This window comes from Oryx dammah, unplaced genomic scaffold (assembly GCF_014754425.2).
Source record: "Oryx dammah isolate SB20612 unplaced genomic scaffold, SCBI_Odam_1.1 HiC_scaffold_1, whole genome shotgun sequence".
Classification (NCBI taxonomy): Eukaryota; Metazoa; Chordata; class Mammalia; order Artiodactyla; family Bovidae; genus Oryx; species Oryx dammah.
The window spans coordinates 98,428,244-98,450,919 of NW_024070185.1; the positions used below are offsets into that span (position 1 = coordinate 98,428,244).

General features: G+C 39.5%; 1 protein-coding gene across 1 annotated transcript in view; it reads left to right on the forward strand.

Annotated features, from left to right (window-relative positions):
• MUSK (muscle associated receptor tyrosine kinase) overlaps nt 1-22,676 on the forward strand; it is a 93,294-nt gene that overhangs the window by 55,921 nt on the left and 14,697 nt on the right. Inside the window, exons 7-9 of the mRNA XM_040238549.1 lie at nt 4,243-4,402; nt 14,650-14,656; nt 22,107-22,370. Coding sequence (XP_040094483.1) covers nt 4,243-4,402; nt 14,650-14,656; nt 22,107-22,370 — 431 coding nt within the window. The remainder of the gene's footprint in view (nt 1-4,242; nt 4,403-14,649; nt 14,657-22,106; nt 22,371-22,676) is intronic.

A 22,676-nucleotide genomic window follows, 5' to 3' on the forward strand; every position in this document is an offset into this window, starting at 1 on the left:
AATCACAGGAAATGGAGGCAATTTTAGGCATTTAATGTCAGACAAGTAGCCAACCAGAGAAGTCTATTGAGAACAGGGAAGAGTCCACAGACCTGGGATCCTTTTGGGTGGGCAGGATTAAGACAAATGCAGAGCTGGGAGCAATTTGGCACAGAATAAGACAGGATTTGAACTGCGCCCTTTAACTAACTATAAGGCAGTGAACTAACTTCACTAACACATTAAAGTACTAAAGTACAATAAGTACTTTAAAAGATGTGAACGTGTCTTCATCCCCATATATGAACATGCCAGTAAACTAAAACCCTAAATGCTTACAGCCAAAGAACAAGAGAAAGGCAAGGAAATTGCCCCAAAGTGGTAAAAAATTCTTTTGCTTTCTTCCTATGGAGATATCATTCATTTTTCATGAAAATTTGTAGTCTTAGATGAACTCAGAGTGAGCAGTAATATCTCTTTTGTTTTACAGTGTTGGAAATAATACTTTGGTATGGCTACAGCAGAGATTACTTTTCTAAAAGAAAATATCCTCATATTTTGATAACCAGATTTACTTAAAGTTAAATCCAACTCTATTATTTTGGCATTCAAATAAAAAATTTGCACATCTCTCTTGCTTTGTCCAAAAGCTATATTTATAACTCCTAAAACATGTTAAAAGTTCAATCATTTTAATTTATTAGAAGAGGTTTCAAAATGGACAGCCAAATCTGTATTGAAGATTGTGGTTTTTGAATTTCCTTAAAGGGAAGCTCACTTATATTTTATACATATTTTTAAGAGGCAATTTTTTTTTGGTTTAAAGGACATGAGCCATGGAAACATCTTCTCTTACTGACTGTGTAAACCCAAGATAATTACATATATCAAGTGGAATATATTATGTGGAATATCTCAGCAGCCAGATTGAAAGAGGTCAATATTCATGGCTATGTTGATTAGAAACAGAATGGGAAATTTTCTCAGTCAACCTGTTCCTTTTTCTATGATGCATAAAGAGACATTATTACAAGTCCCTAGACAGGGACCATACTAGGCCACATCCTAAAGTTCCCTGAGCTAATCCTAGCCAACTGGGATTATTTGCTGCATGACAAGGTCATAGAAGCCAGAATACCATTCAGAGGTCAAATTATGATAAAGGTATAGGATCCATAACTGGGGGTAAATTCTCTCCAAACAGCATTATTAGTGCTATGTAAAAAGTATTCCACCTATGTTGTCTCCTTCAGAAAGCTTTTACCTACGTTTTATCAGGTGTGAACTACTATGCCTCTTTAATAGAGTTCCTGTCCGATGGCCTCATCTGAGGTCATAGTCTTACCCCTACACACACAACAGAGAACTGTTTACCCAGTACTTTCAGGTCAGTGTGCCTGGGTGACTTGGGAAAAAAACATAGTTATTGTAATACCAAATAAAGTCACCTCAATGAAGTCCTCCACTTTGCCTCAGCATACCTTGCTTAAAGCTCCCAGGCATAATCTGAACTCATCCTCTTGAGCTTTTAAATCTGAAAGGCCAAATAATCAAAATGCAGGGCAAAGGGGTGTTCTGAATTTTAGGTCATCAAAAATACTAAACTGTTGGTCAGATTGCTCCATGAAGAAAGAAAAACAAATTCAAATGATGACTAACAAGGCCTGCTGTGCATGAGTCACCAACTGAATCAAGCCAGGCCTCTGGAAACAGGAGGAAAAGCACTTAGGAACCACATCATCATCAGGCAGTGAGCCTTGGGACTTGATGGTCTACCCGCCGGACTAGGTCAGCATCTGGATGATGTCCAGGAGGACGGGGGTCAGGCGACTTAAAACTCATTTCTCTTTCCTCCCAAGAATGTTTTCGGTGACCCTGAGGAGTGACTTTCTTAGGTGTGAACATGAAAATAGTGCAAGTTTAGTCAGCATTTAGGGGATTACTCATTTCTGAGTTGTCTCCTAGGCATCGGCAGTACAGATCTACTTCTTAAAAGCAGCAGCAAACTTGCAAAGGAGGAAGGTAACTGTTCTACAGATTTCACATGTATAAACTGGGAAGGGATTATATTTATAAACAAAATATCCTCAGAGCATAAAACATACTAACTGACAGAGGTTTGTGCTCTTTAGCTTTTTTCTCATTGTTGCTTTGTATTAAAACCTGGGGAGAGTCCAAAATGTTATTTTGCCAACAAAGATCTACTATAGAGCCCAGGGAACTCTACTCAATATTCTGTAATAACCTTTATGGGAAAGAATCTGGGAAAAATGGATCTATGAATATGTGTAACAGAATCACTTTCCTGTACACCTGAAACTAACACAACGTTGTAAATCAACTATACCCCAATAATTTTTCAAATTGTGTTTCAAATTGTTCAGTCCTTTCCATCTAACTGGGACACTCAAATCCATAGGAACTTGCACTGCTGATAAATATGATAATGATGCATTCGGTTTGAATTCCCAGCTGCATGTATGTCTCTCAAAGATATTTTTTCCTCTGCCTTGTCAGTTTCTCATAGAGTCCAGGCTGCTTATCTGGGGAAAATGCCACAATACTTGATCTAACCTGGGAAGTTTCCCCAGTTAAGGTAAACTGATGCTCACATAAACCAGTGTTTCTAAAAGAATGGAGACTCATAGTACAAGATAAAGAATAAAAAGACAGGAGCTAACTGAACAAACTTTCACTGCCTAATTGCGACAAAGAGTGCTTGCTTCTGGGGCGACCCAGCTACCTGGCAGCAGAAGCATGGGAACTTGGTCTCACCTCGGGGCTTCCCTCCCCCTTGCTGATCTAAATGTGAATCCTCCCTCAGGTGAAACAGTAAAATATCTTGGCTCCAAGTTTCTTACTCCTAGTTTCATCCTCTATTACTAGACAGAAAGATCTTTTTCAAGACCACCAAGGTACTTCTACTCCTGCTCAAGGTAAACCATTAGCTGATTCCTGATTGTCAGTCCATTCACACTTCTCTCAAACTAGCAATTTCCCCCTCAGATAAGCAATGATAATGAAAAAAAAAAAAAAGATTGAAAAAATGGTAGAGTGCTTAAGAAAGCAGTGAAGAAAGAATCACCAGTTTAAGAAATGTCACCACCTTAACAATGACATTTAAGTCAGACGTTTATTTTGTTCATGATTGATTTGAGGTTTTGTTGTTACTGTTCTTCTTTTCTAATGACTATTCAGTTTTAGGACTAGGCAAGGCAGTAAAACACAAAGATTAAAAGCACAGACTTTGGGGGTCAGACAAACTAGCATGTAAATTGGAACTCTGCAACCCAAAAGAATGTACTGGGAGCTGTCTTTCTGAGAGTTGGCATGCTGATGACTAAAGAGCACTTAGGTACATTAACCTGTCAAATATGCTATAATATGGCATTGGTAGCCTGGCTCTTCAAGGATATTTGATTTTCTGATATGGGACACAATCCAGAAACAGGACTGACTTCACAACCTTTTTTTTTTTTTTCTTGTTAACCATCCACTATTTGTTGTGCATTTAGGGGGGAAACTGGAAAAGAATTATGAAAATGAGTCCAAAACTCTATTACCTCTCATAATTGACTGTCTCTAACTTTAAGACATAGAGACATATCTTGGAGGATACACACAGGGTATCTTTTCTAGCTTGTGTTATCTACTGTCACACCACAGATGTCCTGAGCCTGATCACTTAAAACAAGAGCCATTTATTAATGCTCACAAGTCCGTGGCTCGACTGGGTGGTTTTGCTGATTTGGGCTAGGATTGCCTGATCTTGCTGATCTAGCTCCTGTGATTGGCAGGTTGACTAGGAGCTAGTGGGTTTAGAATGGCCTTACTCATATATCTGGGGGTTATTATTGGCTGCCAGGTGGATCAGTGAGGATAACTGGGCCATAAGTGCCTCATCCTCTATCAGGCCCACTCTGGCTTGTTCACAGGAGGTCACAGGTTCTAAGAGAAACAAAAAAGCAAGCCACAGTGTGCAAGAACTTTGCAAGTCTCTGTGTCTTTTGAAAAGACAGATTGGCTTGATGGTCACAAGCCAATCAAGACTCAAAGCATGAAGAAAGAAGCAACCTCGGAAAGGAAGAGCAACAAAGTCACATTGTAAGGTCATGGGTGTTGGGAGACAAAAGTTGTTGGCAATTTTCGCAATCTACCACATGCCTTTTGATCCTAATCCTTTTTCTTTCCAGTCTACTTTATACAGCATATTAGAAATTCTTGACCTAATTCTATCTTCTTTTTCCCCCCCGACTCCACCAGGTTTCTTCTGGGTCTATTCAAGAAAGTGTGAAAGACCGAGTAATTGACTCAAGACTGCAGCTGTTTATCACCAAGCCAGGACTCTACACGTGCATAGCTACTAACAAGCACGGAGAGAAATTCAGTACTGCAAAGGCTGCAGCCACCATCAGTATAGCAGGTAGGATGGCTGTTCGCAATTGCACTCTTTCAGGAGAGGAGAAGGGGACGACAGAGGATGAGATGGTTTGATGGCATCTCTGACTCGATGGACATGAGTTTGAGCAAGCTCTGGGAGTTGGTGATGGACAGGGAAGCCTAGAGTGCTGCAGTCCATGGGGTCGCCAAGAGTTGGACATGACTGAGCGACTGAACTGACTGACTGAGGAGAAGAGAGAGTTGGTACTATTCCACAACATCCTTCGCTAGGGAACATCTTTTCTTTTCTTTTAATCTCTTACTCCAGGCTCATTTGGGATATTTCTTCCTCCATAGGGACAACTCCAAAGGTTGACCAAAATAATTGATTTTGGGAAATTCATTGCTTCAAAAATTAAATTCTTAAATGCCTGCCTAAGTGATATGAAACAGCTTCCAGGAGTTCATTTCTTTCCATATCTTTCTCTTTCATATTCTTTTCTTCCCTTTCTTTTTTTATTCTTCCCTCTCTCCCTCCTTCCCTACTTCTTTCCTTCCCTGCATTCTTCCTTCTTCCCTCCCTCCCTTTCTTTTTCTTTCCTTCCCCTCCTCTTTTTTCTCTTCCTCCTCGTTCTTTCTGGGGGTTAATCAAGCTTTCCAAGGCTCTCAAAGAGTAAGTTGGCAGATATTTAACATGCTTATGCCAATTTCCAATTGGCTATGTTTTAGGGCATTTTTACTTATAAATATATTATCTACCTTATGGCTTTTCCCCTTCTTGTTTCATGCAAGTGATAGCAGGATCTGCAGATATTTTCAAGGAAAAGGGCTGACACATGGATTTCTAGGATATTTGTGTTGAGTTATAAAGGTTTATTTTTAAAACTTACATGTCCCAAAGGCTTCTGAGAACATCTGTGGAATTCCTAGAGATGGAAATAATCCCTGTATCAGGAAATGCCAGGCATGATAATATTCATAGCATGCCTACCATCCAAGGGTCAGCGGAGAGATGCTTGGCCTCACATGTAAGGTAAGCACTGGTAGAACCTGTATCCAGAGCCAGTTCCCCAGAGCCTGGTATTTCTTACTACAGTGCCACTTCTTTGATCTTCCCTGATGAGGGAATTTCTAGTAATGCTTGTGATTTTTAGCATGAGGTGAATAAGGACACAGAGAAATACATAGGGAGCACTGGACAAGGCTGGCCCTCTGAGGCATACCCATGAAGGAAAGAGATTTCAAAACCAGATTCGTTCCACCTTCTCCTCCAAGAATATATCTGTATCTTGAGATATCACATCAATTATTCAAGAATTTCCACTGATGGGAAGTCATATTCCCAGAGAAGGGTGAGATTCTTAAAAGTAAATTCAACTCACTTTAACAAATAATAATAAGCTGACTACTCTTCACATACCACTTGTTGTCTATGAAGCACTCTTACGTGCATTTATTAAATACACTAGGCTCAGTCCATCGCATTAGGTAAAGGATGCAAACTTAATTCATGAATGGGATCATCAACAGTGGAGTCCAAGTCTTCCAGGGACTCTCAGTCTAAAAAGGAAGACTATCAGTCACAGACATCACGGCACAGACTATGCTCCATGCAGAAGCACAAAGTACAACAGCAGGAAAGAAGAGAGTTTAAGGGAATCCTTCGAAAAGAGGTACCATTTGAGTTAGAGATGACAAGGTCAAAGTGAGTCCAGAAAATAGCAAGTCATGATGGAGACTGAGATGAGGTGGAGGAGAGGAAGAAAGGTTTGAAATGTGAGATCTAGCTGGATTATGAAGTGCCTGAGTAGGCTGACTGGACTTTTTAATCAATGGGAAGTAATTTAATTTTTTTTAGAGGAGACAAGTGAATATGGTTAGATATATTCTTTGTCAAATCAACAGATGTCAGGTGTCAAAAGATGAGGGGGCATGGCATGGTTAGGTTATTCCAGGAGTCTGGAAAAGTTATGAAATTCTATATAACAACAGCAACAATTGGTAAACAGAGAAGAGGAGAGATGCATGAAACTTATTAGGTAGATGGTAGGTCAGGAGAGAAAAGATAAGGTTTGAAAAGTGTCTAAACGTGGTACAAGGAGTTTAGATGTGTCTGAGATTTTAAGGAAAATGTCTAGGACAAACAATAACAGATAAAACAAAAGAACATGAGAAGGTTCAAGAGATAATTAAATGATTACATTTTTGATGCCTTTAAATTACTTGGAATGATTCTAGTCTCACTATCTTATGTTTTGTTTGATAATTGATCAGGAGCCAGTGTTCAGTAAATATATATTTATATAACTATATCTATATGTTGATAACATATGTATGTGCAGAGAGAGGGAGAAATAATTACATATGAATACTCAAATCCAAGAAAATAAACTGATCTAACCCAGCTTAACCTATACATCCACTGGTTAGAGGAGAAAATAAGTGTTGCTAATATGAAGAAAGTTTCATTTCTGGTCATTATTCAGGCATTCAAAGATCAATTCCCCACCACGTCTCTTCCTCTTCCTACTTCTATCTCTTCCTTACATGGAAAGAGAGAAGGAGTCTTGGATTTATGCAGTGGTGTCCTCTGGACCACCCTAGTCTTTGGTAACCAGAGTCTACAGCTGTAGAACTAGTGAGCTCATCTCTTGGCTTGGTGGGAACCCAGAGGACCTCCCTGTCTGGCTCAGCCCCACTGAGGCTCTTCCTGTAGCAGTACAGTCCTCTACATCTCGGCCAAATCCTTCATCAATTCCCTCTCTAGAGTCTATTATGCAACCTTTGCCCCTTGATCACCTTGGCGCTCTCTGCAATGCCATCCATGCTAAACTCCAAGTCAGCTCCTTCTTTATCCCTCTTGAGGCCTGTAGCAACTTCTGAATCACTTCCATGTTATAAAAAAAATCCAAAGAAAATTTAGACCACTAACTCAGTCCTGCTGTCTACCCAACTGTGTCATACTACCATTTTTGCATTAATGTGGCTGACCTCATGTCAGGTTAAAGGGCCCTTGTAAATTCTCTGTTTCTGGAGTCCCAAATAAGCAGGAAAAACCCCTGCTTTATCTTTGTGTAATTTATCAATATATCTCTCTTCTAGAATTTTGGTCCAGAGAAAGGAACCTATAAAATGTGTACCTTAATTCATCTATTTCACCTTTCTGTAATTTCATGTAGAATGAAACCAGCAATGATTTGACTTTAGTCAATGGGTTTGGAAAGTATGAGGTACTGTTTTTGAATAACACTCCCTTACACAGCTAATTCATAAAAAGCCACAAGACCCATTCATTCATCCCCGATCTGTTTTTCCTGTTGCATCACACTTACTATGAGACTTCAAGCTCCTCTACTTTTCCTAAAATTTCCTCATGCACATTTTAAAAGGGTATCTCATGAGTGCAATGGAATAAGACATCTGAACCCCTTGAGACACCTGCCATTTTTATTTCTCTCCTTAACCTGTTCACATGGACATCACCACATGGTCAACACCAAAATCAGATTGATTATATTACTCACAGCCAAAGATGGAGAAGCTCTATACAGTCAGCAAAAACAAGACTGGGAGCTGACTATGGCTCAGATCAAGAACTCCTTATTGCCAAATTCAGACTTAAATTGAAGAAAGTAGGGAAAACCACTAGACCATTCAGGTATGACCTAAATCAAATCCTTTATGATTATACAGTGGAAGTGAGAAATAGATTTAAGGGTCTAGATTTGATAGACAGAGTGCCTGATGAACTACAGAGAGAGTTTCGTGACATTGTATAGGAGGCAAGGATCAAGACCATCCCCAAGCAAAAGAAATGCAAAAAAGCAAAATGGCTGTCTGGAGAGGCCTTACAAATAGCTGTGAAAAGAAAACAAGTGAAAAGCAAAGGAGAAAAGGAAAGATATACACATTTGAATGCAGAATTTCAAAGAATAGCGAGGAGAGATAAGGAAGCCTTCCTCAGTGATCAGTGCAAAGAAATGGAGGAAAACAATAGAATGGGAAAGACTACAGATCTCTTCAAGAAAATTAGAGATACCAAGGGAACATTTCATGCAAAGATGGGCTCGATAAAGGACAGAAATGGTATGGACCTAACAGAAGCAGAAGATATTAAGAAGAGGTGGCAAGAATACACAGAAGAACTGTACAAAAAAGATCTTCACGACCCAGAATATCACGATGGTGTGATCACTCACCTAGAGCCAGACATCCTGGAATGTGAAGTCAAGTGGGCCTTAGGAAGCATCACTATGAACAAAGCTAGTGGAGTTGATGGCATGCCAGTTGAGCTATTTCAAATCCTGAAAGATGATGCTGTGAAAGTGCTGCACTCAACATGCCAGCAAAGTTGCAAAACTCAGCAGAGGCCACAGAACAGGAAAAGGTCAGTTTTCATTCCAATCCCAAAGAAAGGCAATGCCAAAGAATGCTCAAACTACCGCACAGTTGCATTCCTCTCACACACTAGTGAAGTAATGCTCAAAATTCTCCAAGCTAGGCTTCAACAATACATGAACCATGAAATTCCAGATGTTCAAGCTGGTTTTAGAAAAGACAGAAGAACCAGAGATCAAATTGCCAACATCTGCTGGATCATCAAAAAAGCAAGAGAGTTCCAGAAAAACATCTATTTCTGCTTTATTGACTATGCCAAAGCCTTTGACTGTGTGGACCACAATAAACTGTGGAAAATTCTGAAAGAGATGGGAATACCAGACCACCTAACCTGCCTCTTGAGAAATCTGTATGCAGGTCAGGAAGCAACAGTTAGAACTGGACATGGAACAGCAGACTGGTTCCAAATAGAAAAAGGAGTATGTCAAGGATGTATATTGTCACCCTGCTTATTTAATTTCTATGCAGAGTACATCATGAGAAATGCTGGACTGGATGAAGCACAAGCTGGAATCAAGATTACTGGGAGAAATATCAATAACCTCCGATATGCAGATGACACCACCCTTATGGCAGAAAGTGAAGAGGAACTCAAAAGCCTCTTGATGAAAGTGAAAGAGGAGAGTGAAAAAGTTGGCTTAAAGCTCCACATTCAGAAAATGAAGATCATGGCATCCGGTCCCATCACTTCATGGCAAATAGACAGAGAAACAGTGGAAAAAGTGGCTGACTATTTTTCTGGGCTCCAAAATCACTGCAGGTGGTGACTGTAGCCATGAAATTAAAAGACACTTACTCCTTGGAAGAAAAGTTATGATCCCCCTAGACAGCATATAAAAAGCAGAGACATTACTTTGCCAACAAAAGTCCATCTAGTCAAGACTATGGTTTTTCCAATAGTCATGTATGGATGTGAGAACTGGACTATAAAGAAAGCTGAGCGCCAAAGAATTGATGCTTTTGAAGTGTGGTGTTGGAGAAGACTCTTGAGAGTCCCCTTGGACTGCAGGGAGATCCAACCAGTCCATCCTAAAGGAGATCAGTCTTGAATGTTCATTGGAAGGACTGATGTTGAAGCTGAAACTCCAATACTTTGGCCACCTGATGTGAAGAGCTCATTTGAAAGGACCCTGATGCTGGGAAAGATTGAGGGCAGGAGAATAAGGGGATGACAGAGGATGAGATGGTTGGATGGCATCACTGACTCAATGGACATGAGTTTAGTAAACTCTGGGAGTTGGTGATGGACAGTGAGGCCTGGCATGCTGCAGTCCATCCACGGGGTTGCAAAGAGTCAGACACGACTAAGCAACTGAACTGAACTGAACCTGTTCTTTCCAGTTAGAGTTGCTAAATGCCTCATAAGTATCCCCTTGTCATTATTTAGGAAACTACATCTCAACTGTAGGGTGCTCCCTATTTCAGGAAATAGGGAACCAATATTCCAGGAAAGTGAGGCCACTCTGGTGTAAAAGGGATGCATGGAACCACATTAATTCAGAATGACGTCAAAGCATGGTCTTATGCTTGCCAGATCTCTCAGAGCTTAGTCATGACATCTGCTTTCTCCGTTTCTGTTTTTGGCATCTCTCTCCATTAGCCTCATTAGTGCTTCCCTGGTGGCTCAGACAGTAAAGCGTTGCCCTCAGTGAGGGAGGCCCGGGTTCAATCCCTGGGTTGGGAAGATCCCTTGGAGAAGGAAATGGCAACCCATCTAGTATTCTTGCCTGGAAAATCCCATGGACAGAGGACCCTGGTAGGCTACAGTCCATGGGGTTGCAAAGAGTGGGACACGACTGAGTGACTTCACTTTCTTTCTTTCTTTTCTCCATTAGCCTCTGAGGTCCAGAGCCTGATGCTTCCCCTTGACACTCTGGCAATGCTTCCTTACCTCAAACTCTCCTTTCTCCCTTTTCAGCCACCCCATCCTCCCCTGGTGTTTTGCAGTCAACGGTACTTTTTGTCACATTCTCTGCGTTTCACTTTGAAGCTTTTACTCCATCTGTTTATTTACGTATCCCAGCAGGAAAACTGGAAATGGAAAAATCTTTTCTAGGGCTCAGGATTATGTCTAATGATATTTCTAGGGTTTGAAAGACAACAACAAAAATAAAGATCATCCTTCATTGTCCCCAGACTCTTCCATGAATATGTCCAGATTCATATGTATTATTTGGGAAACCTGATATACTTTTTCTGACTCATTTACATTTGCTGCTAGTCATCAAAAGGAGCCAGAAGAACTTTTGGATCCTCTCCCTATGAACCAGGAAGTTCCATTTCCCCTTCAGTCACAACCTCAAAAGGCTCAAGTTGTCATTTAAACTCACCAGGATGCCATGTTATTGGCAAGATGCCTGCGCTTTGTCCTCAGAACCCTCAGCCCTGTGACAGAGACCAGCAAGACAGCCCATGATCCCTGTAATGAGCATAGTCCTGGAAGAGCCAAAGGCCATCCAAATAGACACAGGTATTAATTCTATCAAACATTTAAAGAAGCCTTAACAGCAGTCTTTATTACTCTGATACCAATGCCAGATAAGGACAATACAAGAAAACCAAAGATCAATATCCCTGATGGATATGGTTGCAAAAATTCTCAATAAAATCCTAGCAAACCAAATTCAACAGCACATTAACAGAATCATGCTTCATGATCAAGTGGGATTTATCTCTGGGATGCAAGAATGGTTCAACATACACAAATCAGTTAATATTTGTCTTTATCTGACTTAATTCAGTTAGTATGATAATCTCTAGGTTCATCCATGTGCTTCAAAATGGCACTATTTCAGTCTTTTTTATGGCTATTATTCCATTATATATGTACGTATGTACATATATATGTACATATATCCATATTTTTAAGGATAAAAATATGATCCTCTCAGTAGATGCAGAAAAAGCTTTTAACAAAATTCAACATACATTAAAAATAAAAACTCTCAGCAAATTGGATATAAGGAATGTACTCCAACCCAGTAAGGGCCATATATAACAAACCCACAGCCAATATCATACTCAATAGCAAAATATTACACACTTTTCCTCTAAGATCAGAAACATGACAGGCGTGCCCATTCTCACCATTTGTATTCAACATCGTACTGGAAGTCCTAGCCCAAGCAATCAGGCAATTAAAAGAAATAAAAGGCATCCAAATCGGGAGGGAAGAAGTAAAATTGTCCCTGTTTGCAGATGACCCAGTCTTATACATAGAAAATCCTAAAAACTCCACCAAAATCTGTTAGAACTAATCAATGAATTAAGTAAGTTCTACGTATAAAATCAACATATGGAAATCAGTTTTTTTTAATACACTCATATCTGAAGAAGAAATAAAGAAAACTATCCCATTTACAACAGCACCAAAAACAAAAAAAAGTACTTAGTAATAAGTTTAACTTAGGAAGAGAAAGATCTGTACACTGAAAATTACAAGACACTGATGACAGAAATTAAATGGCAACTCATTCCAGTATTCTTGCCTGGAGAATCCCAAGGACAAAGGAGCCTGGCCAGTTATAGTCCATGGGGTCGTAAAGAGTTGGACACAACTAAAGTGACTTAACATAACATCCTGTGTTCATATATCAGAAGAATTAATATTGTTAAAATGTCTACACCACCCAAAGCTATCTGTGGATTTCATATCAGTTCAGTTCAGTTGCTCAGTCGTGTCTGACTATTTGCGACCCCATGAATTGCAGCACGCCAGGCCTCCCTGTCCATCACCAACTCCCGGAGTTCACTCAGATTTCATATACTCCTATTAAAATTCCTGTGACATTTTTCACAAAAACAGAACAAACAATTCTAAAATTGTATGGAATCAAAAAAGATCCCCAATAGTTAAGTAATTGTAAGAAAGAAGAACAAACTGAAGGCAACACACTTCCTGGTTTCAAACTATATTACAAAACTATAGTAACCAAAACAGTATAGAACTGGCATAAAAACAGACACCTAGACAAATGGAAATGAATCAAGATCCCAGAAATAAACTCACACATATATGTGAGTTGGCACATATTTGTCCATTAATTTATGACAAAACACCAAAGAATATACAATGGGGAAAAGATAGTCTTTTCCATGAAAGGTACTGGGAAACAAGAAAACCATGTGCAAAAGATTCTATTTCTGTTCTGTAAATAAGTTCATTTGTATCAGAGTTGAGATTCCACATATAAGTATCATATGATATTTGTCTTTATCTGACTTAATTCAGTTAGTATGATAATCTCTTGGTTCATCCATGTTGCTGCAAAATGGCATTGTTACAGTCTTTTTTATGGCTGAGTATTATTCCATTATATATGTATGTATGTATATGACATTTTTATCCATTCATTTCATATTTTTATTTTCTATATCTTGAGCTGATGTTTCACATTATTACAGAGAAAATATAACTTTGGCCTCTGTTTCATAATAACCATAGCTAACTGAATACACCATCATGTTTCACATTCTCTGCCACGTCTCACAGTCACACTGTTGGGTCCCTTGCAATGTTCTCCACAATTGTGAGACCTGGGGTAACGTAGCAGGAGCACACAGCTCCCTCTCCCACCAGTGCTTCAGCCACCATAGGCAGAGAGCGTTCTTATCAACAAAACAGACCCCACCCCTCAGCATTTCATGGTAGTTTCATCTGGTTTCCAACTGATTAAAGGTGTTTGCTTTCGTTTTTAATAAAAGAGAAAAGAATAAATGAATAACAGCCAGTAGCTGCACTAAATTGCTACCAGCTGTCCCACAGCTAGTACCAAGAGGTGAGCATTCTTTTTATAATCACGCAGCTTTTTCATATTAGATTGGCTGTATGTTTGAGAAGAGAGCCAAAGTTTTATTGGCTTTTCCAGATAATTGAAAAGATACTACAAATATTGATGATGGTTGGAAATTTTTAGAATTTTAAAAATAACTAGTTTTGAGATAAAAGCACTTGTTTATAATTGCAAGGTTCTTGAAGCCCTTTCCTGCTCCCCATTCCCCCCGCCCCCGACCAAAGAAATGTGACTGGAGAAATTTCTGTATAAAACACACGGAGGTCTAGTGAATCATCCTTTGATTCTCTTAATATTCTTGAAAAGACTGACCACCTTTAAACAACTTTGATTTTTTTGTCCTCTCACTTGCCATTGAAATAGAAGCCTATGTAAGTTTGATATCTCTTCCCAGCTTCCATGGCTGGGTTCCCTTTGATGTTGGTTCATCTCCATGGTACAGAATCCTCTCTTCTTAAATTGAGGGCTTGTTCATATTCAGAACCTTGGTCTTTTCATGTTTCAACAAGTTTCCTTGTCCAGCTGCTATTAGATTCTGTCTTTACCCCTTCTGAATTATATGCCATTTTCTCTTTAAGAATTTCCTCATGTTTCTTCCATCTGTTCTACCCAGAAAATGTGGGGCCCCTTGTTAGAAAATTATTAAGTGTTTCAAGATGATCACAGCAGGACACTAAACTAAGCATGGAGCCCTTCTGAGTGTGAGACCCTGTATGACCACGTGAGGACAGCAGGTCTGTGAAAATAATGGCTCCACCACCCATCCCCTCTTTCCTTTTTCTGTTCAGCCCTCCACTCCTTGCTTTCTTGTTGAAAAGTCCCTGGGTGGCCAACAAAGGAAAAACTGGACTATGATCCTGCCTAGGCTAATGATGCCATGGTTGACTCATCTTAAAAAGAATTCAGTTCCTAGAGACATTTAATATTTTCTTACTTTCCTTAATGTAGGATCTGGCCTCTTAGCAGAGGCAGAGAACTTTTCAGAAACTTAGAGGTATCAAAATTATCTCTTACAAGCCTTGAGATGAAAATGTACTAACCTTTGTTTCTTTTCTCCTTTACTTTGATTTCCTGTGGAAACTCCCTTTCCTGGTACTAGAATGGAGGTAAGGTATTGTTATTACACCAATGTTTTGTTTTGCTTTGTTTGACATGCCATTTATTATCTATTATTTGTTGAGCACTATAATCTTTCAGAAACTCTCTAATTTCTAATCCTTTAAATACTTTCACAAAAAGATGATGAAGATAGGTACTATCTATTGAGTACTTACTATGTATCAGGCGCTATGCTAAGAGTTCTACATATATTTTAAAAATTTATCCTTGGGACATCCCTATGAAATAGGTACTATTATTATCCCTACTGTATGGAAAAGAAATTAAGAGAGTTACTTGGAATTGGAGACCATAAGTGACTCATACATCAAGTAAATGATAGGCTTGGAAAAGAGAAACACCACTGACTCCCAAACGCTCCCTTATAGCTTTATCCTGCAGATAAGAAAGTAACACCTTATAACATTCTGAAATTTACAATGTTTTATTTGCACAAATTGACTTTCATAAAAATTCTATGATGTGTGGTACCTATTTTAACCTAATTTTACAAATGATGAAATCAAGATTCAGAATGATAGTGTGTACCCAGTTGCTCCGTGATGTCCTACTCTTTGGATTGTACTCTACTCCATGGATGGTAGCCCACAAGGCTCCTCTGTCCATGGAATTTTTCAGGAAGGAATACTGGAGTAAGTTGCCATCTCCTACTTCAGTGGATCTTCCCAGTCCAGGGATGGAACCTGTGTCTCTTGAGTCTCCTGCATTGGCAGGTGGATTCTTTACCATCGTGCAATCTGGAAGCCCCCATCAAAATGGTTGATTAAAATAATAATAATAGTTAAGTTCTGCAGACATTTTAAGCACCACTTTTCTCATATTAATATTTCAGCAACTTTATGGGACAAGAACTATCATCCCTCTTTCTTTATAAGAGGAACTTGAGGCACAAAGAGCTGTCCAGACCACATAGCTAACTACAAAACCTCAATCTGAGCTCAGATCAGTTCAGTTCAGTTCAGTCGCTCAGTCGTGTGTCCAACTCTTTGCAACCCCATGAATCACAGTGCACCAGGCCTCCCTGTCCATCACCAACTCCTGGAGTTCACTCAGACTCACGTCCATCAAGTCAGTGATGCCATCCAGCCATCTCATCCTCTGTCGTCCCCTTCTCCTCCTGCCCCCAATCCCTCCCAGCATCAGAGTCTTTTCCAATGAGTCAACTCGTGACATGAGGTGGCCAAAGTAGATAGTCAGAGTCAAAAACACAGATTTATAACTATAATGCTAACCCATCTAGCACATTTAACAGGACCTACAACTCAAGCCATTGATTGTAATTCCATGGAATGAAATCATTCATAGCCTAAATAATAATTCATAGCCTAAGAAAATTTAGTGTGTTCTCAATCTTTCTCCCAATTCATATAGCTTTGATGCATTTATTTACCTGATAAATAAAATTATCAGGTATTTGAGAATTAGGTGGCTTCACCTATTTGAGAATTAGGAGGCTATCACAGTTCTAAGAGACAGCATACTGACCTGAAGGATACAATAGAGGAGCTGAATACTTACTGAAGAGATATGTGGCATATACATGGAAAAAGGTACATTGAAATGCAGGTCACCCGTAGAAATGCAGGTCATCCCTTTAGCATGCCTGTCTTCTCTATGCATCTTTAAGCCACTCACTCTAGGAAACTTCCCTGGTGGTCCAGTGGTTAAAAATCCACCTTGCAATGCAGGGGACGCAGGTGTGATTTCTGGATGGAGAACTAAGATTCTACGTGCCACAGAGCAATTCAACCCACATGCTGCAGCTACTGAGCCCATGTGCTCTGGAACCCACGTGACACAACTAGAAAGTTTCATGCACTGCAATGAAAGATTGCACATGATGCAATGAAGATCCCGCACGCCACAACAAACACCTGATGCAGCCAAATATAAAGAAATACGATTACGCTGTTAAAAAAGACTAACTCTAATTCTGGCGCTATATTGGAAAGTGGAGAAATGAAAGAAATTTTATGTATTCTCTGCACCCAAGGAATTGACATTTTACTAGGGGACATATACATACACACACTGGGTCTGGAAGATCCTCTGGGGAAGGAAATGGCAACCCACTCCAGTACTCTTGCCTAGAAAATCACATGGACAGAAGACCCAGGTGGGCTACAATCAAAGGGTTGCAAAGAGTTGGACATGACTGAGCGATTAAGCACGCATGCACACACACACACACACACACACACACACATTATAGAACCACATAATAATGGAAGCATGCACAAACCTAAGGGCTCAAGGACAGAAATCATTTGCATAGAACTAAATGCAAATGCAAATTTTTAACTGATTATAGTCAAATAAATGCTAACTAAAGAAACTCCCATACCATTTTTCACTTGTGGTATCACAAGGAACTTTGGTTTTCTGCAAAGGACAAGACAGTAAGTATAGGGATTTGTGGGCCATACAGTTACTGTTGCAACTACTCAGCTCTGCTATGGCAGCACAAAAGCAACCAAAGACAATTTGGAAATGGATGAACTGGGCTGTGTTCCAATAAAACGTAACTTCTGGATACTGAAATTTGAATTTCATTTAATTTTCACTCCTTTTGATTTCTTCGACCATTCAAAAATATAAATACCATGTTTAACTCACAGGTGATATAAACAGGGGCAGAGCGCCAAGTTTGACCTGACCCCATCTTAGAGAAGGTGCAGGCATGTGTGCCAAGTGTCCAACTCTTCACCACGCTATGGACTGCAGCATGCCAGGCTCCTCTATCCATGGTGTTCTCCAGGCAAGAATACTGGAGTGGGTTGTCATGCCCTCTTCCAAGGGATCTTCCTGACCCACAGACCCAACTTGCATCTCCTGTACCTCCTGCATTGCAGGCAGATTCTTTACCTCTGAGCCACACAATCACATACAAAGACATTAGACATGAAAGGATAAAAACAATGCCAGTTTGCTTTGGAGACTGAGGGTGATGTAGAGCCTTGACCATTGCATAAGTACAATGAGAGGCTGGGCAGTTGCTATATAACAAAGGTGTGTCACCATCGAAGGAGAGGTACAGTTCTCACATTGGAAGGCAGGAAAAGAAGGTGTGGCATTTCCACTGAGGTAGTGGGGTTGTCCCCACCAACCATGGCATGGCTGGTCATCTGAATGTGCCATTGGATAATGTATTCAATGGGAGTAGATGTCTCTCATAGAAACTAGAACATCACATTTTAAAACAGTGGACCCTTGCACAAGTCAGTGGCTGGGGCACCAATCAGTATCTTATAGTCGGCCCTATGTCTATGTGGTTCCTCCATATTCACATTTTGCATCCTTGGATTCAACTAACCACGCATGGGATGGTATAGGACTGTAGTATTTATTGAAAAGAACTGCGTATAAGTGGATCCAAGTAATTCAAACCTGTGTTGCTCAAAGGCCAACTGTATTCTACTGAAAGGGAGTCACACATGCTAAAGCAGAGAGAAAATAAAAGCAAAAACGCAGTAAGAATCCTTCAAATATTTCATTTGATCAAGGAGAGTTGCCTGTTACAAGAGAAACTAGAAAGGCTGGGATCAAACATCAGTTGCTGACTCCAAAAAAGAAACTATACAGAAAGAGAGGTCAGTCAGGTTTAGTTTGTCAGGAGGCGAGAGAGGGACAGACTGCAAGTGCCATATTAACTAGAATTTTTGGAGGAAGTTTGGCAGATTATTCCAAAATGACCAGCACTCTGTGAACAGATCCCTGCAACCTCTGTCCCATTGCTGAATGCGCAACAGAACCGGCTGCCTCTGCTGTTGCTCCATCTGCAGTCTCAAGAGCTACATGTGGAGAAACATGACTTCAGCTGGACAGAAAGGGGACTCATCACTTGCAAAAGGCAGAAGGCACCAATGGAAATTTTTTGCATTCATCTTTTCCCCTAGGTTTTGCTGTGAGCTCCTTAAAAAAAATTTTAAGTGATAAGATTAGGAGGTTGAGGGAAAAACAATGGCCCAATTGGCTTCCATATCTGGCCTCAGAAATTTGATCATCACATAAAATTTGAGGTTTATAAGTTGCCAAAATAAGGGAGATATATTACATAGTATACATACACACACACACATATATACTTGATGCTAAATATCCCTTGTCTTGTGGGCTAATAAAGTAACGATAATCTATGAAAGCTGTCTTTAATGCTCACAAAACATCAGCAAGACAGAAAATTAGCAAGAACATACACTTTGTATGGTTTTTCCCAGGATGCAAACAGTTTTCACAGGCTGGTTATCGTCAAGCTGGTATGAAGACAAACCAAAATTAAAACCAAGATCTTCTCCCTTCTATTAAAAGCCTATTCTGCTTTTTCTTTTTTTTTTTTTCTTTTGCATTTTGTAGCTAGTGCTCAAAAATCAGTGAGGACTCAGTGCTATTAATTCACACTGAGGTTGTTCCAAAGATTTTTCTAGGGCTTTTTAAAAGAAAAGCAGCAGAAATTCAGAGAAAAGAATTGGTTAATTCATTATTAATAACCCTTATCTCTCAGGCTACTTTCATTAACTTTTCCTTTGTGTAATTTTTCTTAGTTTCCAATTTTTTTTCAAAAAAAAATGGTTTTGCTTATGTAATTAAAGAACAAAATCATGAACTTTTCATTTAAAACTATTAATGGAAAAATAGAGAAGTGTTATTCAATAGTTATCATATGATAATGAAACAGATGATTAATTCTCAACTCAGACCAGGAGAAATAAATATTTAACTTTTACATGATACATTTTTTTTAAGTGAAAATAGTCACACTTCCTCTCTTTTTAAGGAAGGATTATCAATATGTATGACATTTTGTAAAACAGTTTGAGTTATTTCCAGTTATTAGGTATTATTATTCAGTTTCTTAAAGCACAGTATCCTTGCTTCTCTCGAACTTTCTTAGTGTCTTCCTACCTTGGGTTTCCTCAGAAGTTGAGTCATGAGCTGTTTCTGGTGTTTTCTCAACCTTATAGGGCCCAGGTTTTCTTGGGAGTTTTGTGTTCCCTTATTCAAAACCTTCATTTTTAAAACCCCCAATAAACTACAAGTAATACAATAAAATTCATGTTAACTAATTAGTAAAATGCTAATATGAATTAGAAAATGATTCTATATTAGAAAACATTATTTTAAAATATAATATTTCATGGAAGTTCATTGCTTTACCTGAATGAGTTGTATCTCATTTAATAGATTTGCTTCAAAGACAAGTCAATGATAATTTCGAATCAATTTTTCAAATTCAGATGAGATCTGTTAGCAGTTAAAACACTTCAATTAAATAAATTTCAGTTGTTTAGTTTTCTTTTCTTGAAATCCTTTATATAAAGATAATAAAATGCTAAATTCCAACAGATGTACAAATCTAAATGAGAAAGCAACTTGAATTCGCATCACGTTAACACATCTGATGGAAGGCATAAAGACATGTTGAGACCATTACAGTGCCTGCACGTAATAAGTGCTCAATAAATATTTGTCAAGTGAGTATCAGTTCAGTTCAGTTCAGTTGCTCAGTCGTGTCCAACTCTTTGCAACCCCATGAATCACAGCATGCCAGGGCTCCCTGTCCATCACCAACTCCCGGAGTTCACTCAGACTCATGTCCATCGAGTCAGTGATGCCATCCAGCCATCTCATCCTCGGTCGTCCCCTTCTCCTCCTGCCCCCAATCCCTGCCAGCATGAGTCTTTTCCAATGAGTCAACTCTTCGCATGAGGTGGCCAAAGTACTGGAGCTTCAGTTTTAGCATCATTCCTTCCAAAGAAATCCCAGGGCTGATCTCCTTCAGAATGGACTGGTTGGATCTCCTTGCAGTTCAAGGGACTCTCAAGAGTCTTCTCCAACACCACAGTTCAAAAGCATCAATTCTTTGGCGCTCAGCTTTCTTCACAGTCCAACTCTCACATCCATACATGACCACTGGAAAAACCATAGCCTTGACTAGACAGACCTTTGTTGGCAAAGTAACGTCTCTGCTTTTGAATATGCTATCTAGGTTGGTCGTAATTTTTCTTCCAAGGAGTAAGCGTCTTTTAATTTCATGGCTGCAGTCACCATCTGCAGTGATTTTGGAGCCCAAAAAATAAAGTCTGACACTGTTTCCACTGTTTCCCCATCTATTTCCCATGAAGTGATGGGATCAGATGCCATGATCTTTGTTTTCTGAATGTTGAGCTTTAAGCCAACTTTTTCACTCTCCTCTTTCACTTTCATCAAGAGGCATTTTAGTTCCTCTTCACTGTCCTCCATAAAGGTGTATAGGAGCTATAATTCTCAGCACTGCATTAAGGGAAGAGTGGATATGTGGAGAAAACATCGGCAGTATTTTCATTTTCCTTACTGTCCTCTTCAATCATTATAACAGATAACTTTTTAATCTTATTTTTATGCCAGTACTTTTATTACCTATGAATAAATACACAATAACCTGGGTTCAGGATAATTATTTACATCACTTTATAGAATATGGCATCTTAAGTGACCAGATGACTTTCCCTAAGACATTTGGTGAGAAAATGGCAAAATTGAAGATGCTACTTAGCTCCTCTGAGAGTCATAGAGACTCTTATCTGAGAGTCCAATGCTTTCTCCTCCCTGTGTGCCTTTCTTCTTATTCTTTAATGGAATGTTTGGAAGATATGTGGGTGGTAGGATCTGAATATTGAAGATGTGTGCCACAAAATTAAAATGCTTACCTATCATAACATTTAAATAAATTAAGGGAGAATTCAATGGACAGAGGAGCCTGGAGGACTAGAGTCCAGGGGGTCACAAAGAGTCAGACATGACTGAGCTTTGCTTTGCTTTGCTTCCCTAGAGGCTCAGTTGGTAAAGAGTCTGCCTGCAATGCAGGAGATCTAGGTTCGAACCCTGGGTTGGGAAGATCCCCTGGAGAAGAGAATGACAACCTGTTCCAGTATTCTTGCCTAGAGAATCCCATGGACAGAGAAGTGTGGCAGGGTACAGTCCACGGGGCCACAAAGAGTCAGACACAACTGAGTGACTTTCACTTTTCACTTTTCATGTTCATAAAGCTGCAAGTTTGGGGATCAGACCAATTACTACACACAGTCACTTATTAATCATCATGATGGATGTGTTTTGTAGATGTATTTGTTGCTACGTCAGCTTATTTGTAAGAAATGTGGAGTCATATTTTATTTATGATGGAAATAATAAAAAATACTCCCACACATTCTGGCCTTGAGAGTTTCCAAAGTTTCCACATGGTTATCAATTTGGATCTTCATCACAACCTCTGGAGTAGCTAGAGGTAATATAATTGCTGCTGGAAATGACAATATTCAGATGGAACATTTCAACCAATTTGCCAGTACAATCTTCTATTTCTGTGATGCAGATGTGGAAATGGAAAATAAACAAAAAGGCAGATTGAATGCTCAGAAACAGCATGTGATCCGGAATGTTGTTCACTGCTTCTTTCAGCAAGCCACAGAAAGATAACAAAGGCTACTGCGCCCAGTACAGAGGGGAGGTGTGCAATGCTGTCCTGGCAAAAGACACTCTTGTTTTCTTCAACAACTCCTACGCAGACCCTGAGGAGGCCCAAGAACTACTGGTTCATACTGCCTGGAATGAACTGAAAGCAGTGAGCCCATTCTGCCGGCCAGCTGCTGAAGCTTTGCTGTGTAACCACATCTTCCAAGAATGCAACCCTGGGGTGGTACCTACTCCTATACCCATTTGCAGGTAAAATTAACAAATAAATAAATGGGGAAATTGTGTTTGTCTGCAAACAGGGAAAGTTTTCAAAAGAGGAAGTTGTCATGTACAGGAGTAAAGGCAAAAGCTGGCTTTTGTCCAGACTACAAGGTAATTAATTGGACAAAATTCTTACCCTATAAATCCCTGATGGATGATACATTATTATACATGGGACTTCCCTGGTGACTCAGATGGTAAAGAATCCACCTGCAATGCAGGAGACCTGGGTTTGATCCCTGAGTCAGGAAGATCCCCTGGAGAAGGGAATGGCAACCCACTCCAGCATTCTTG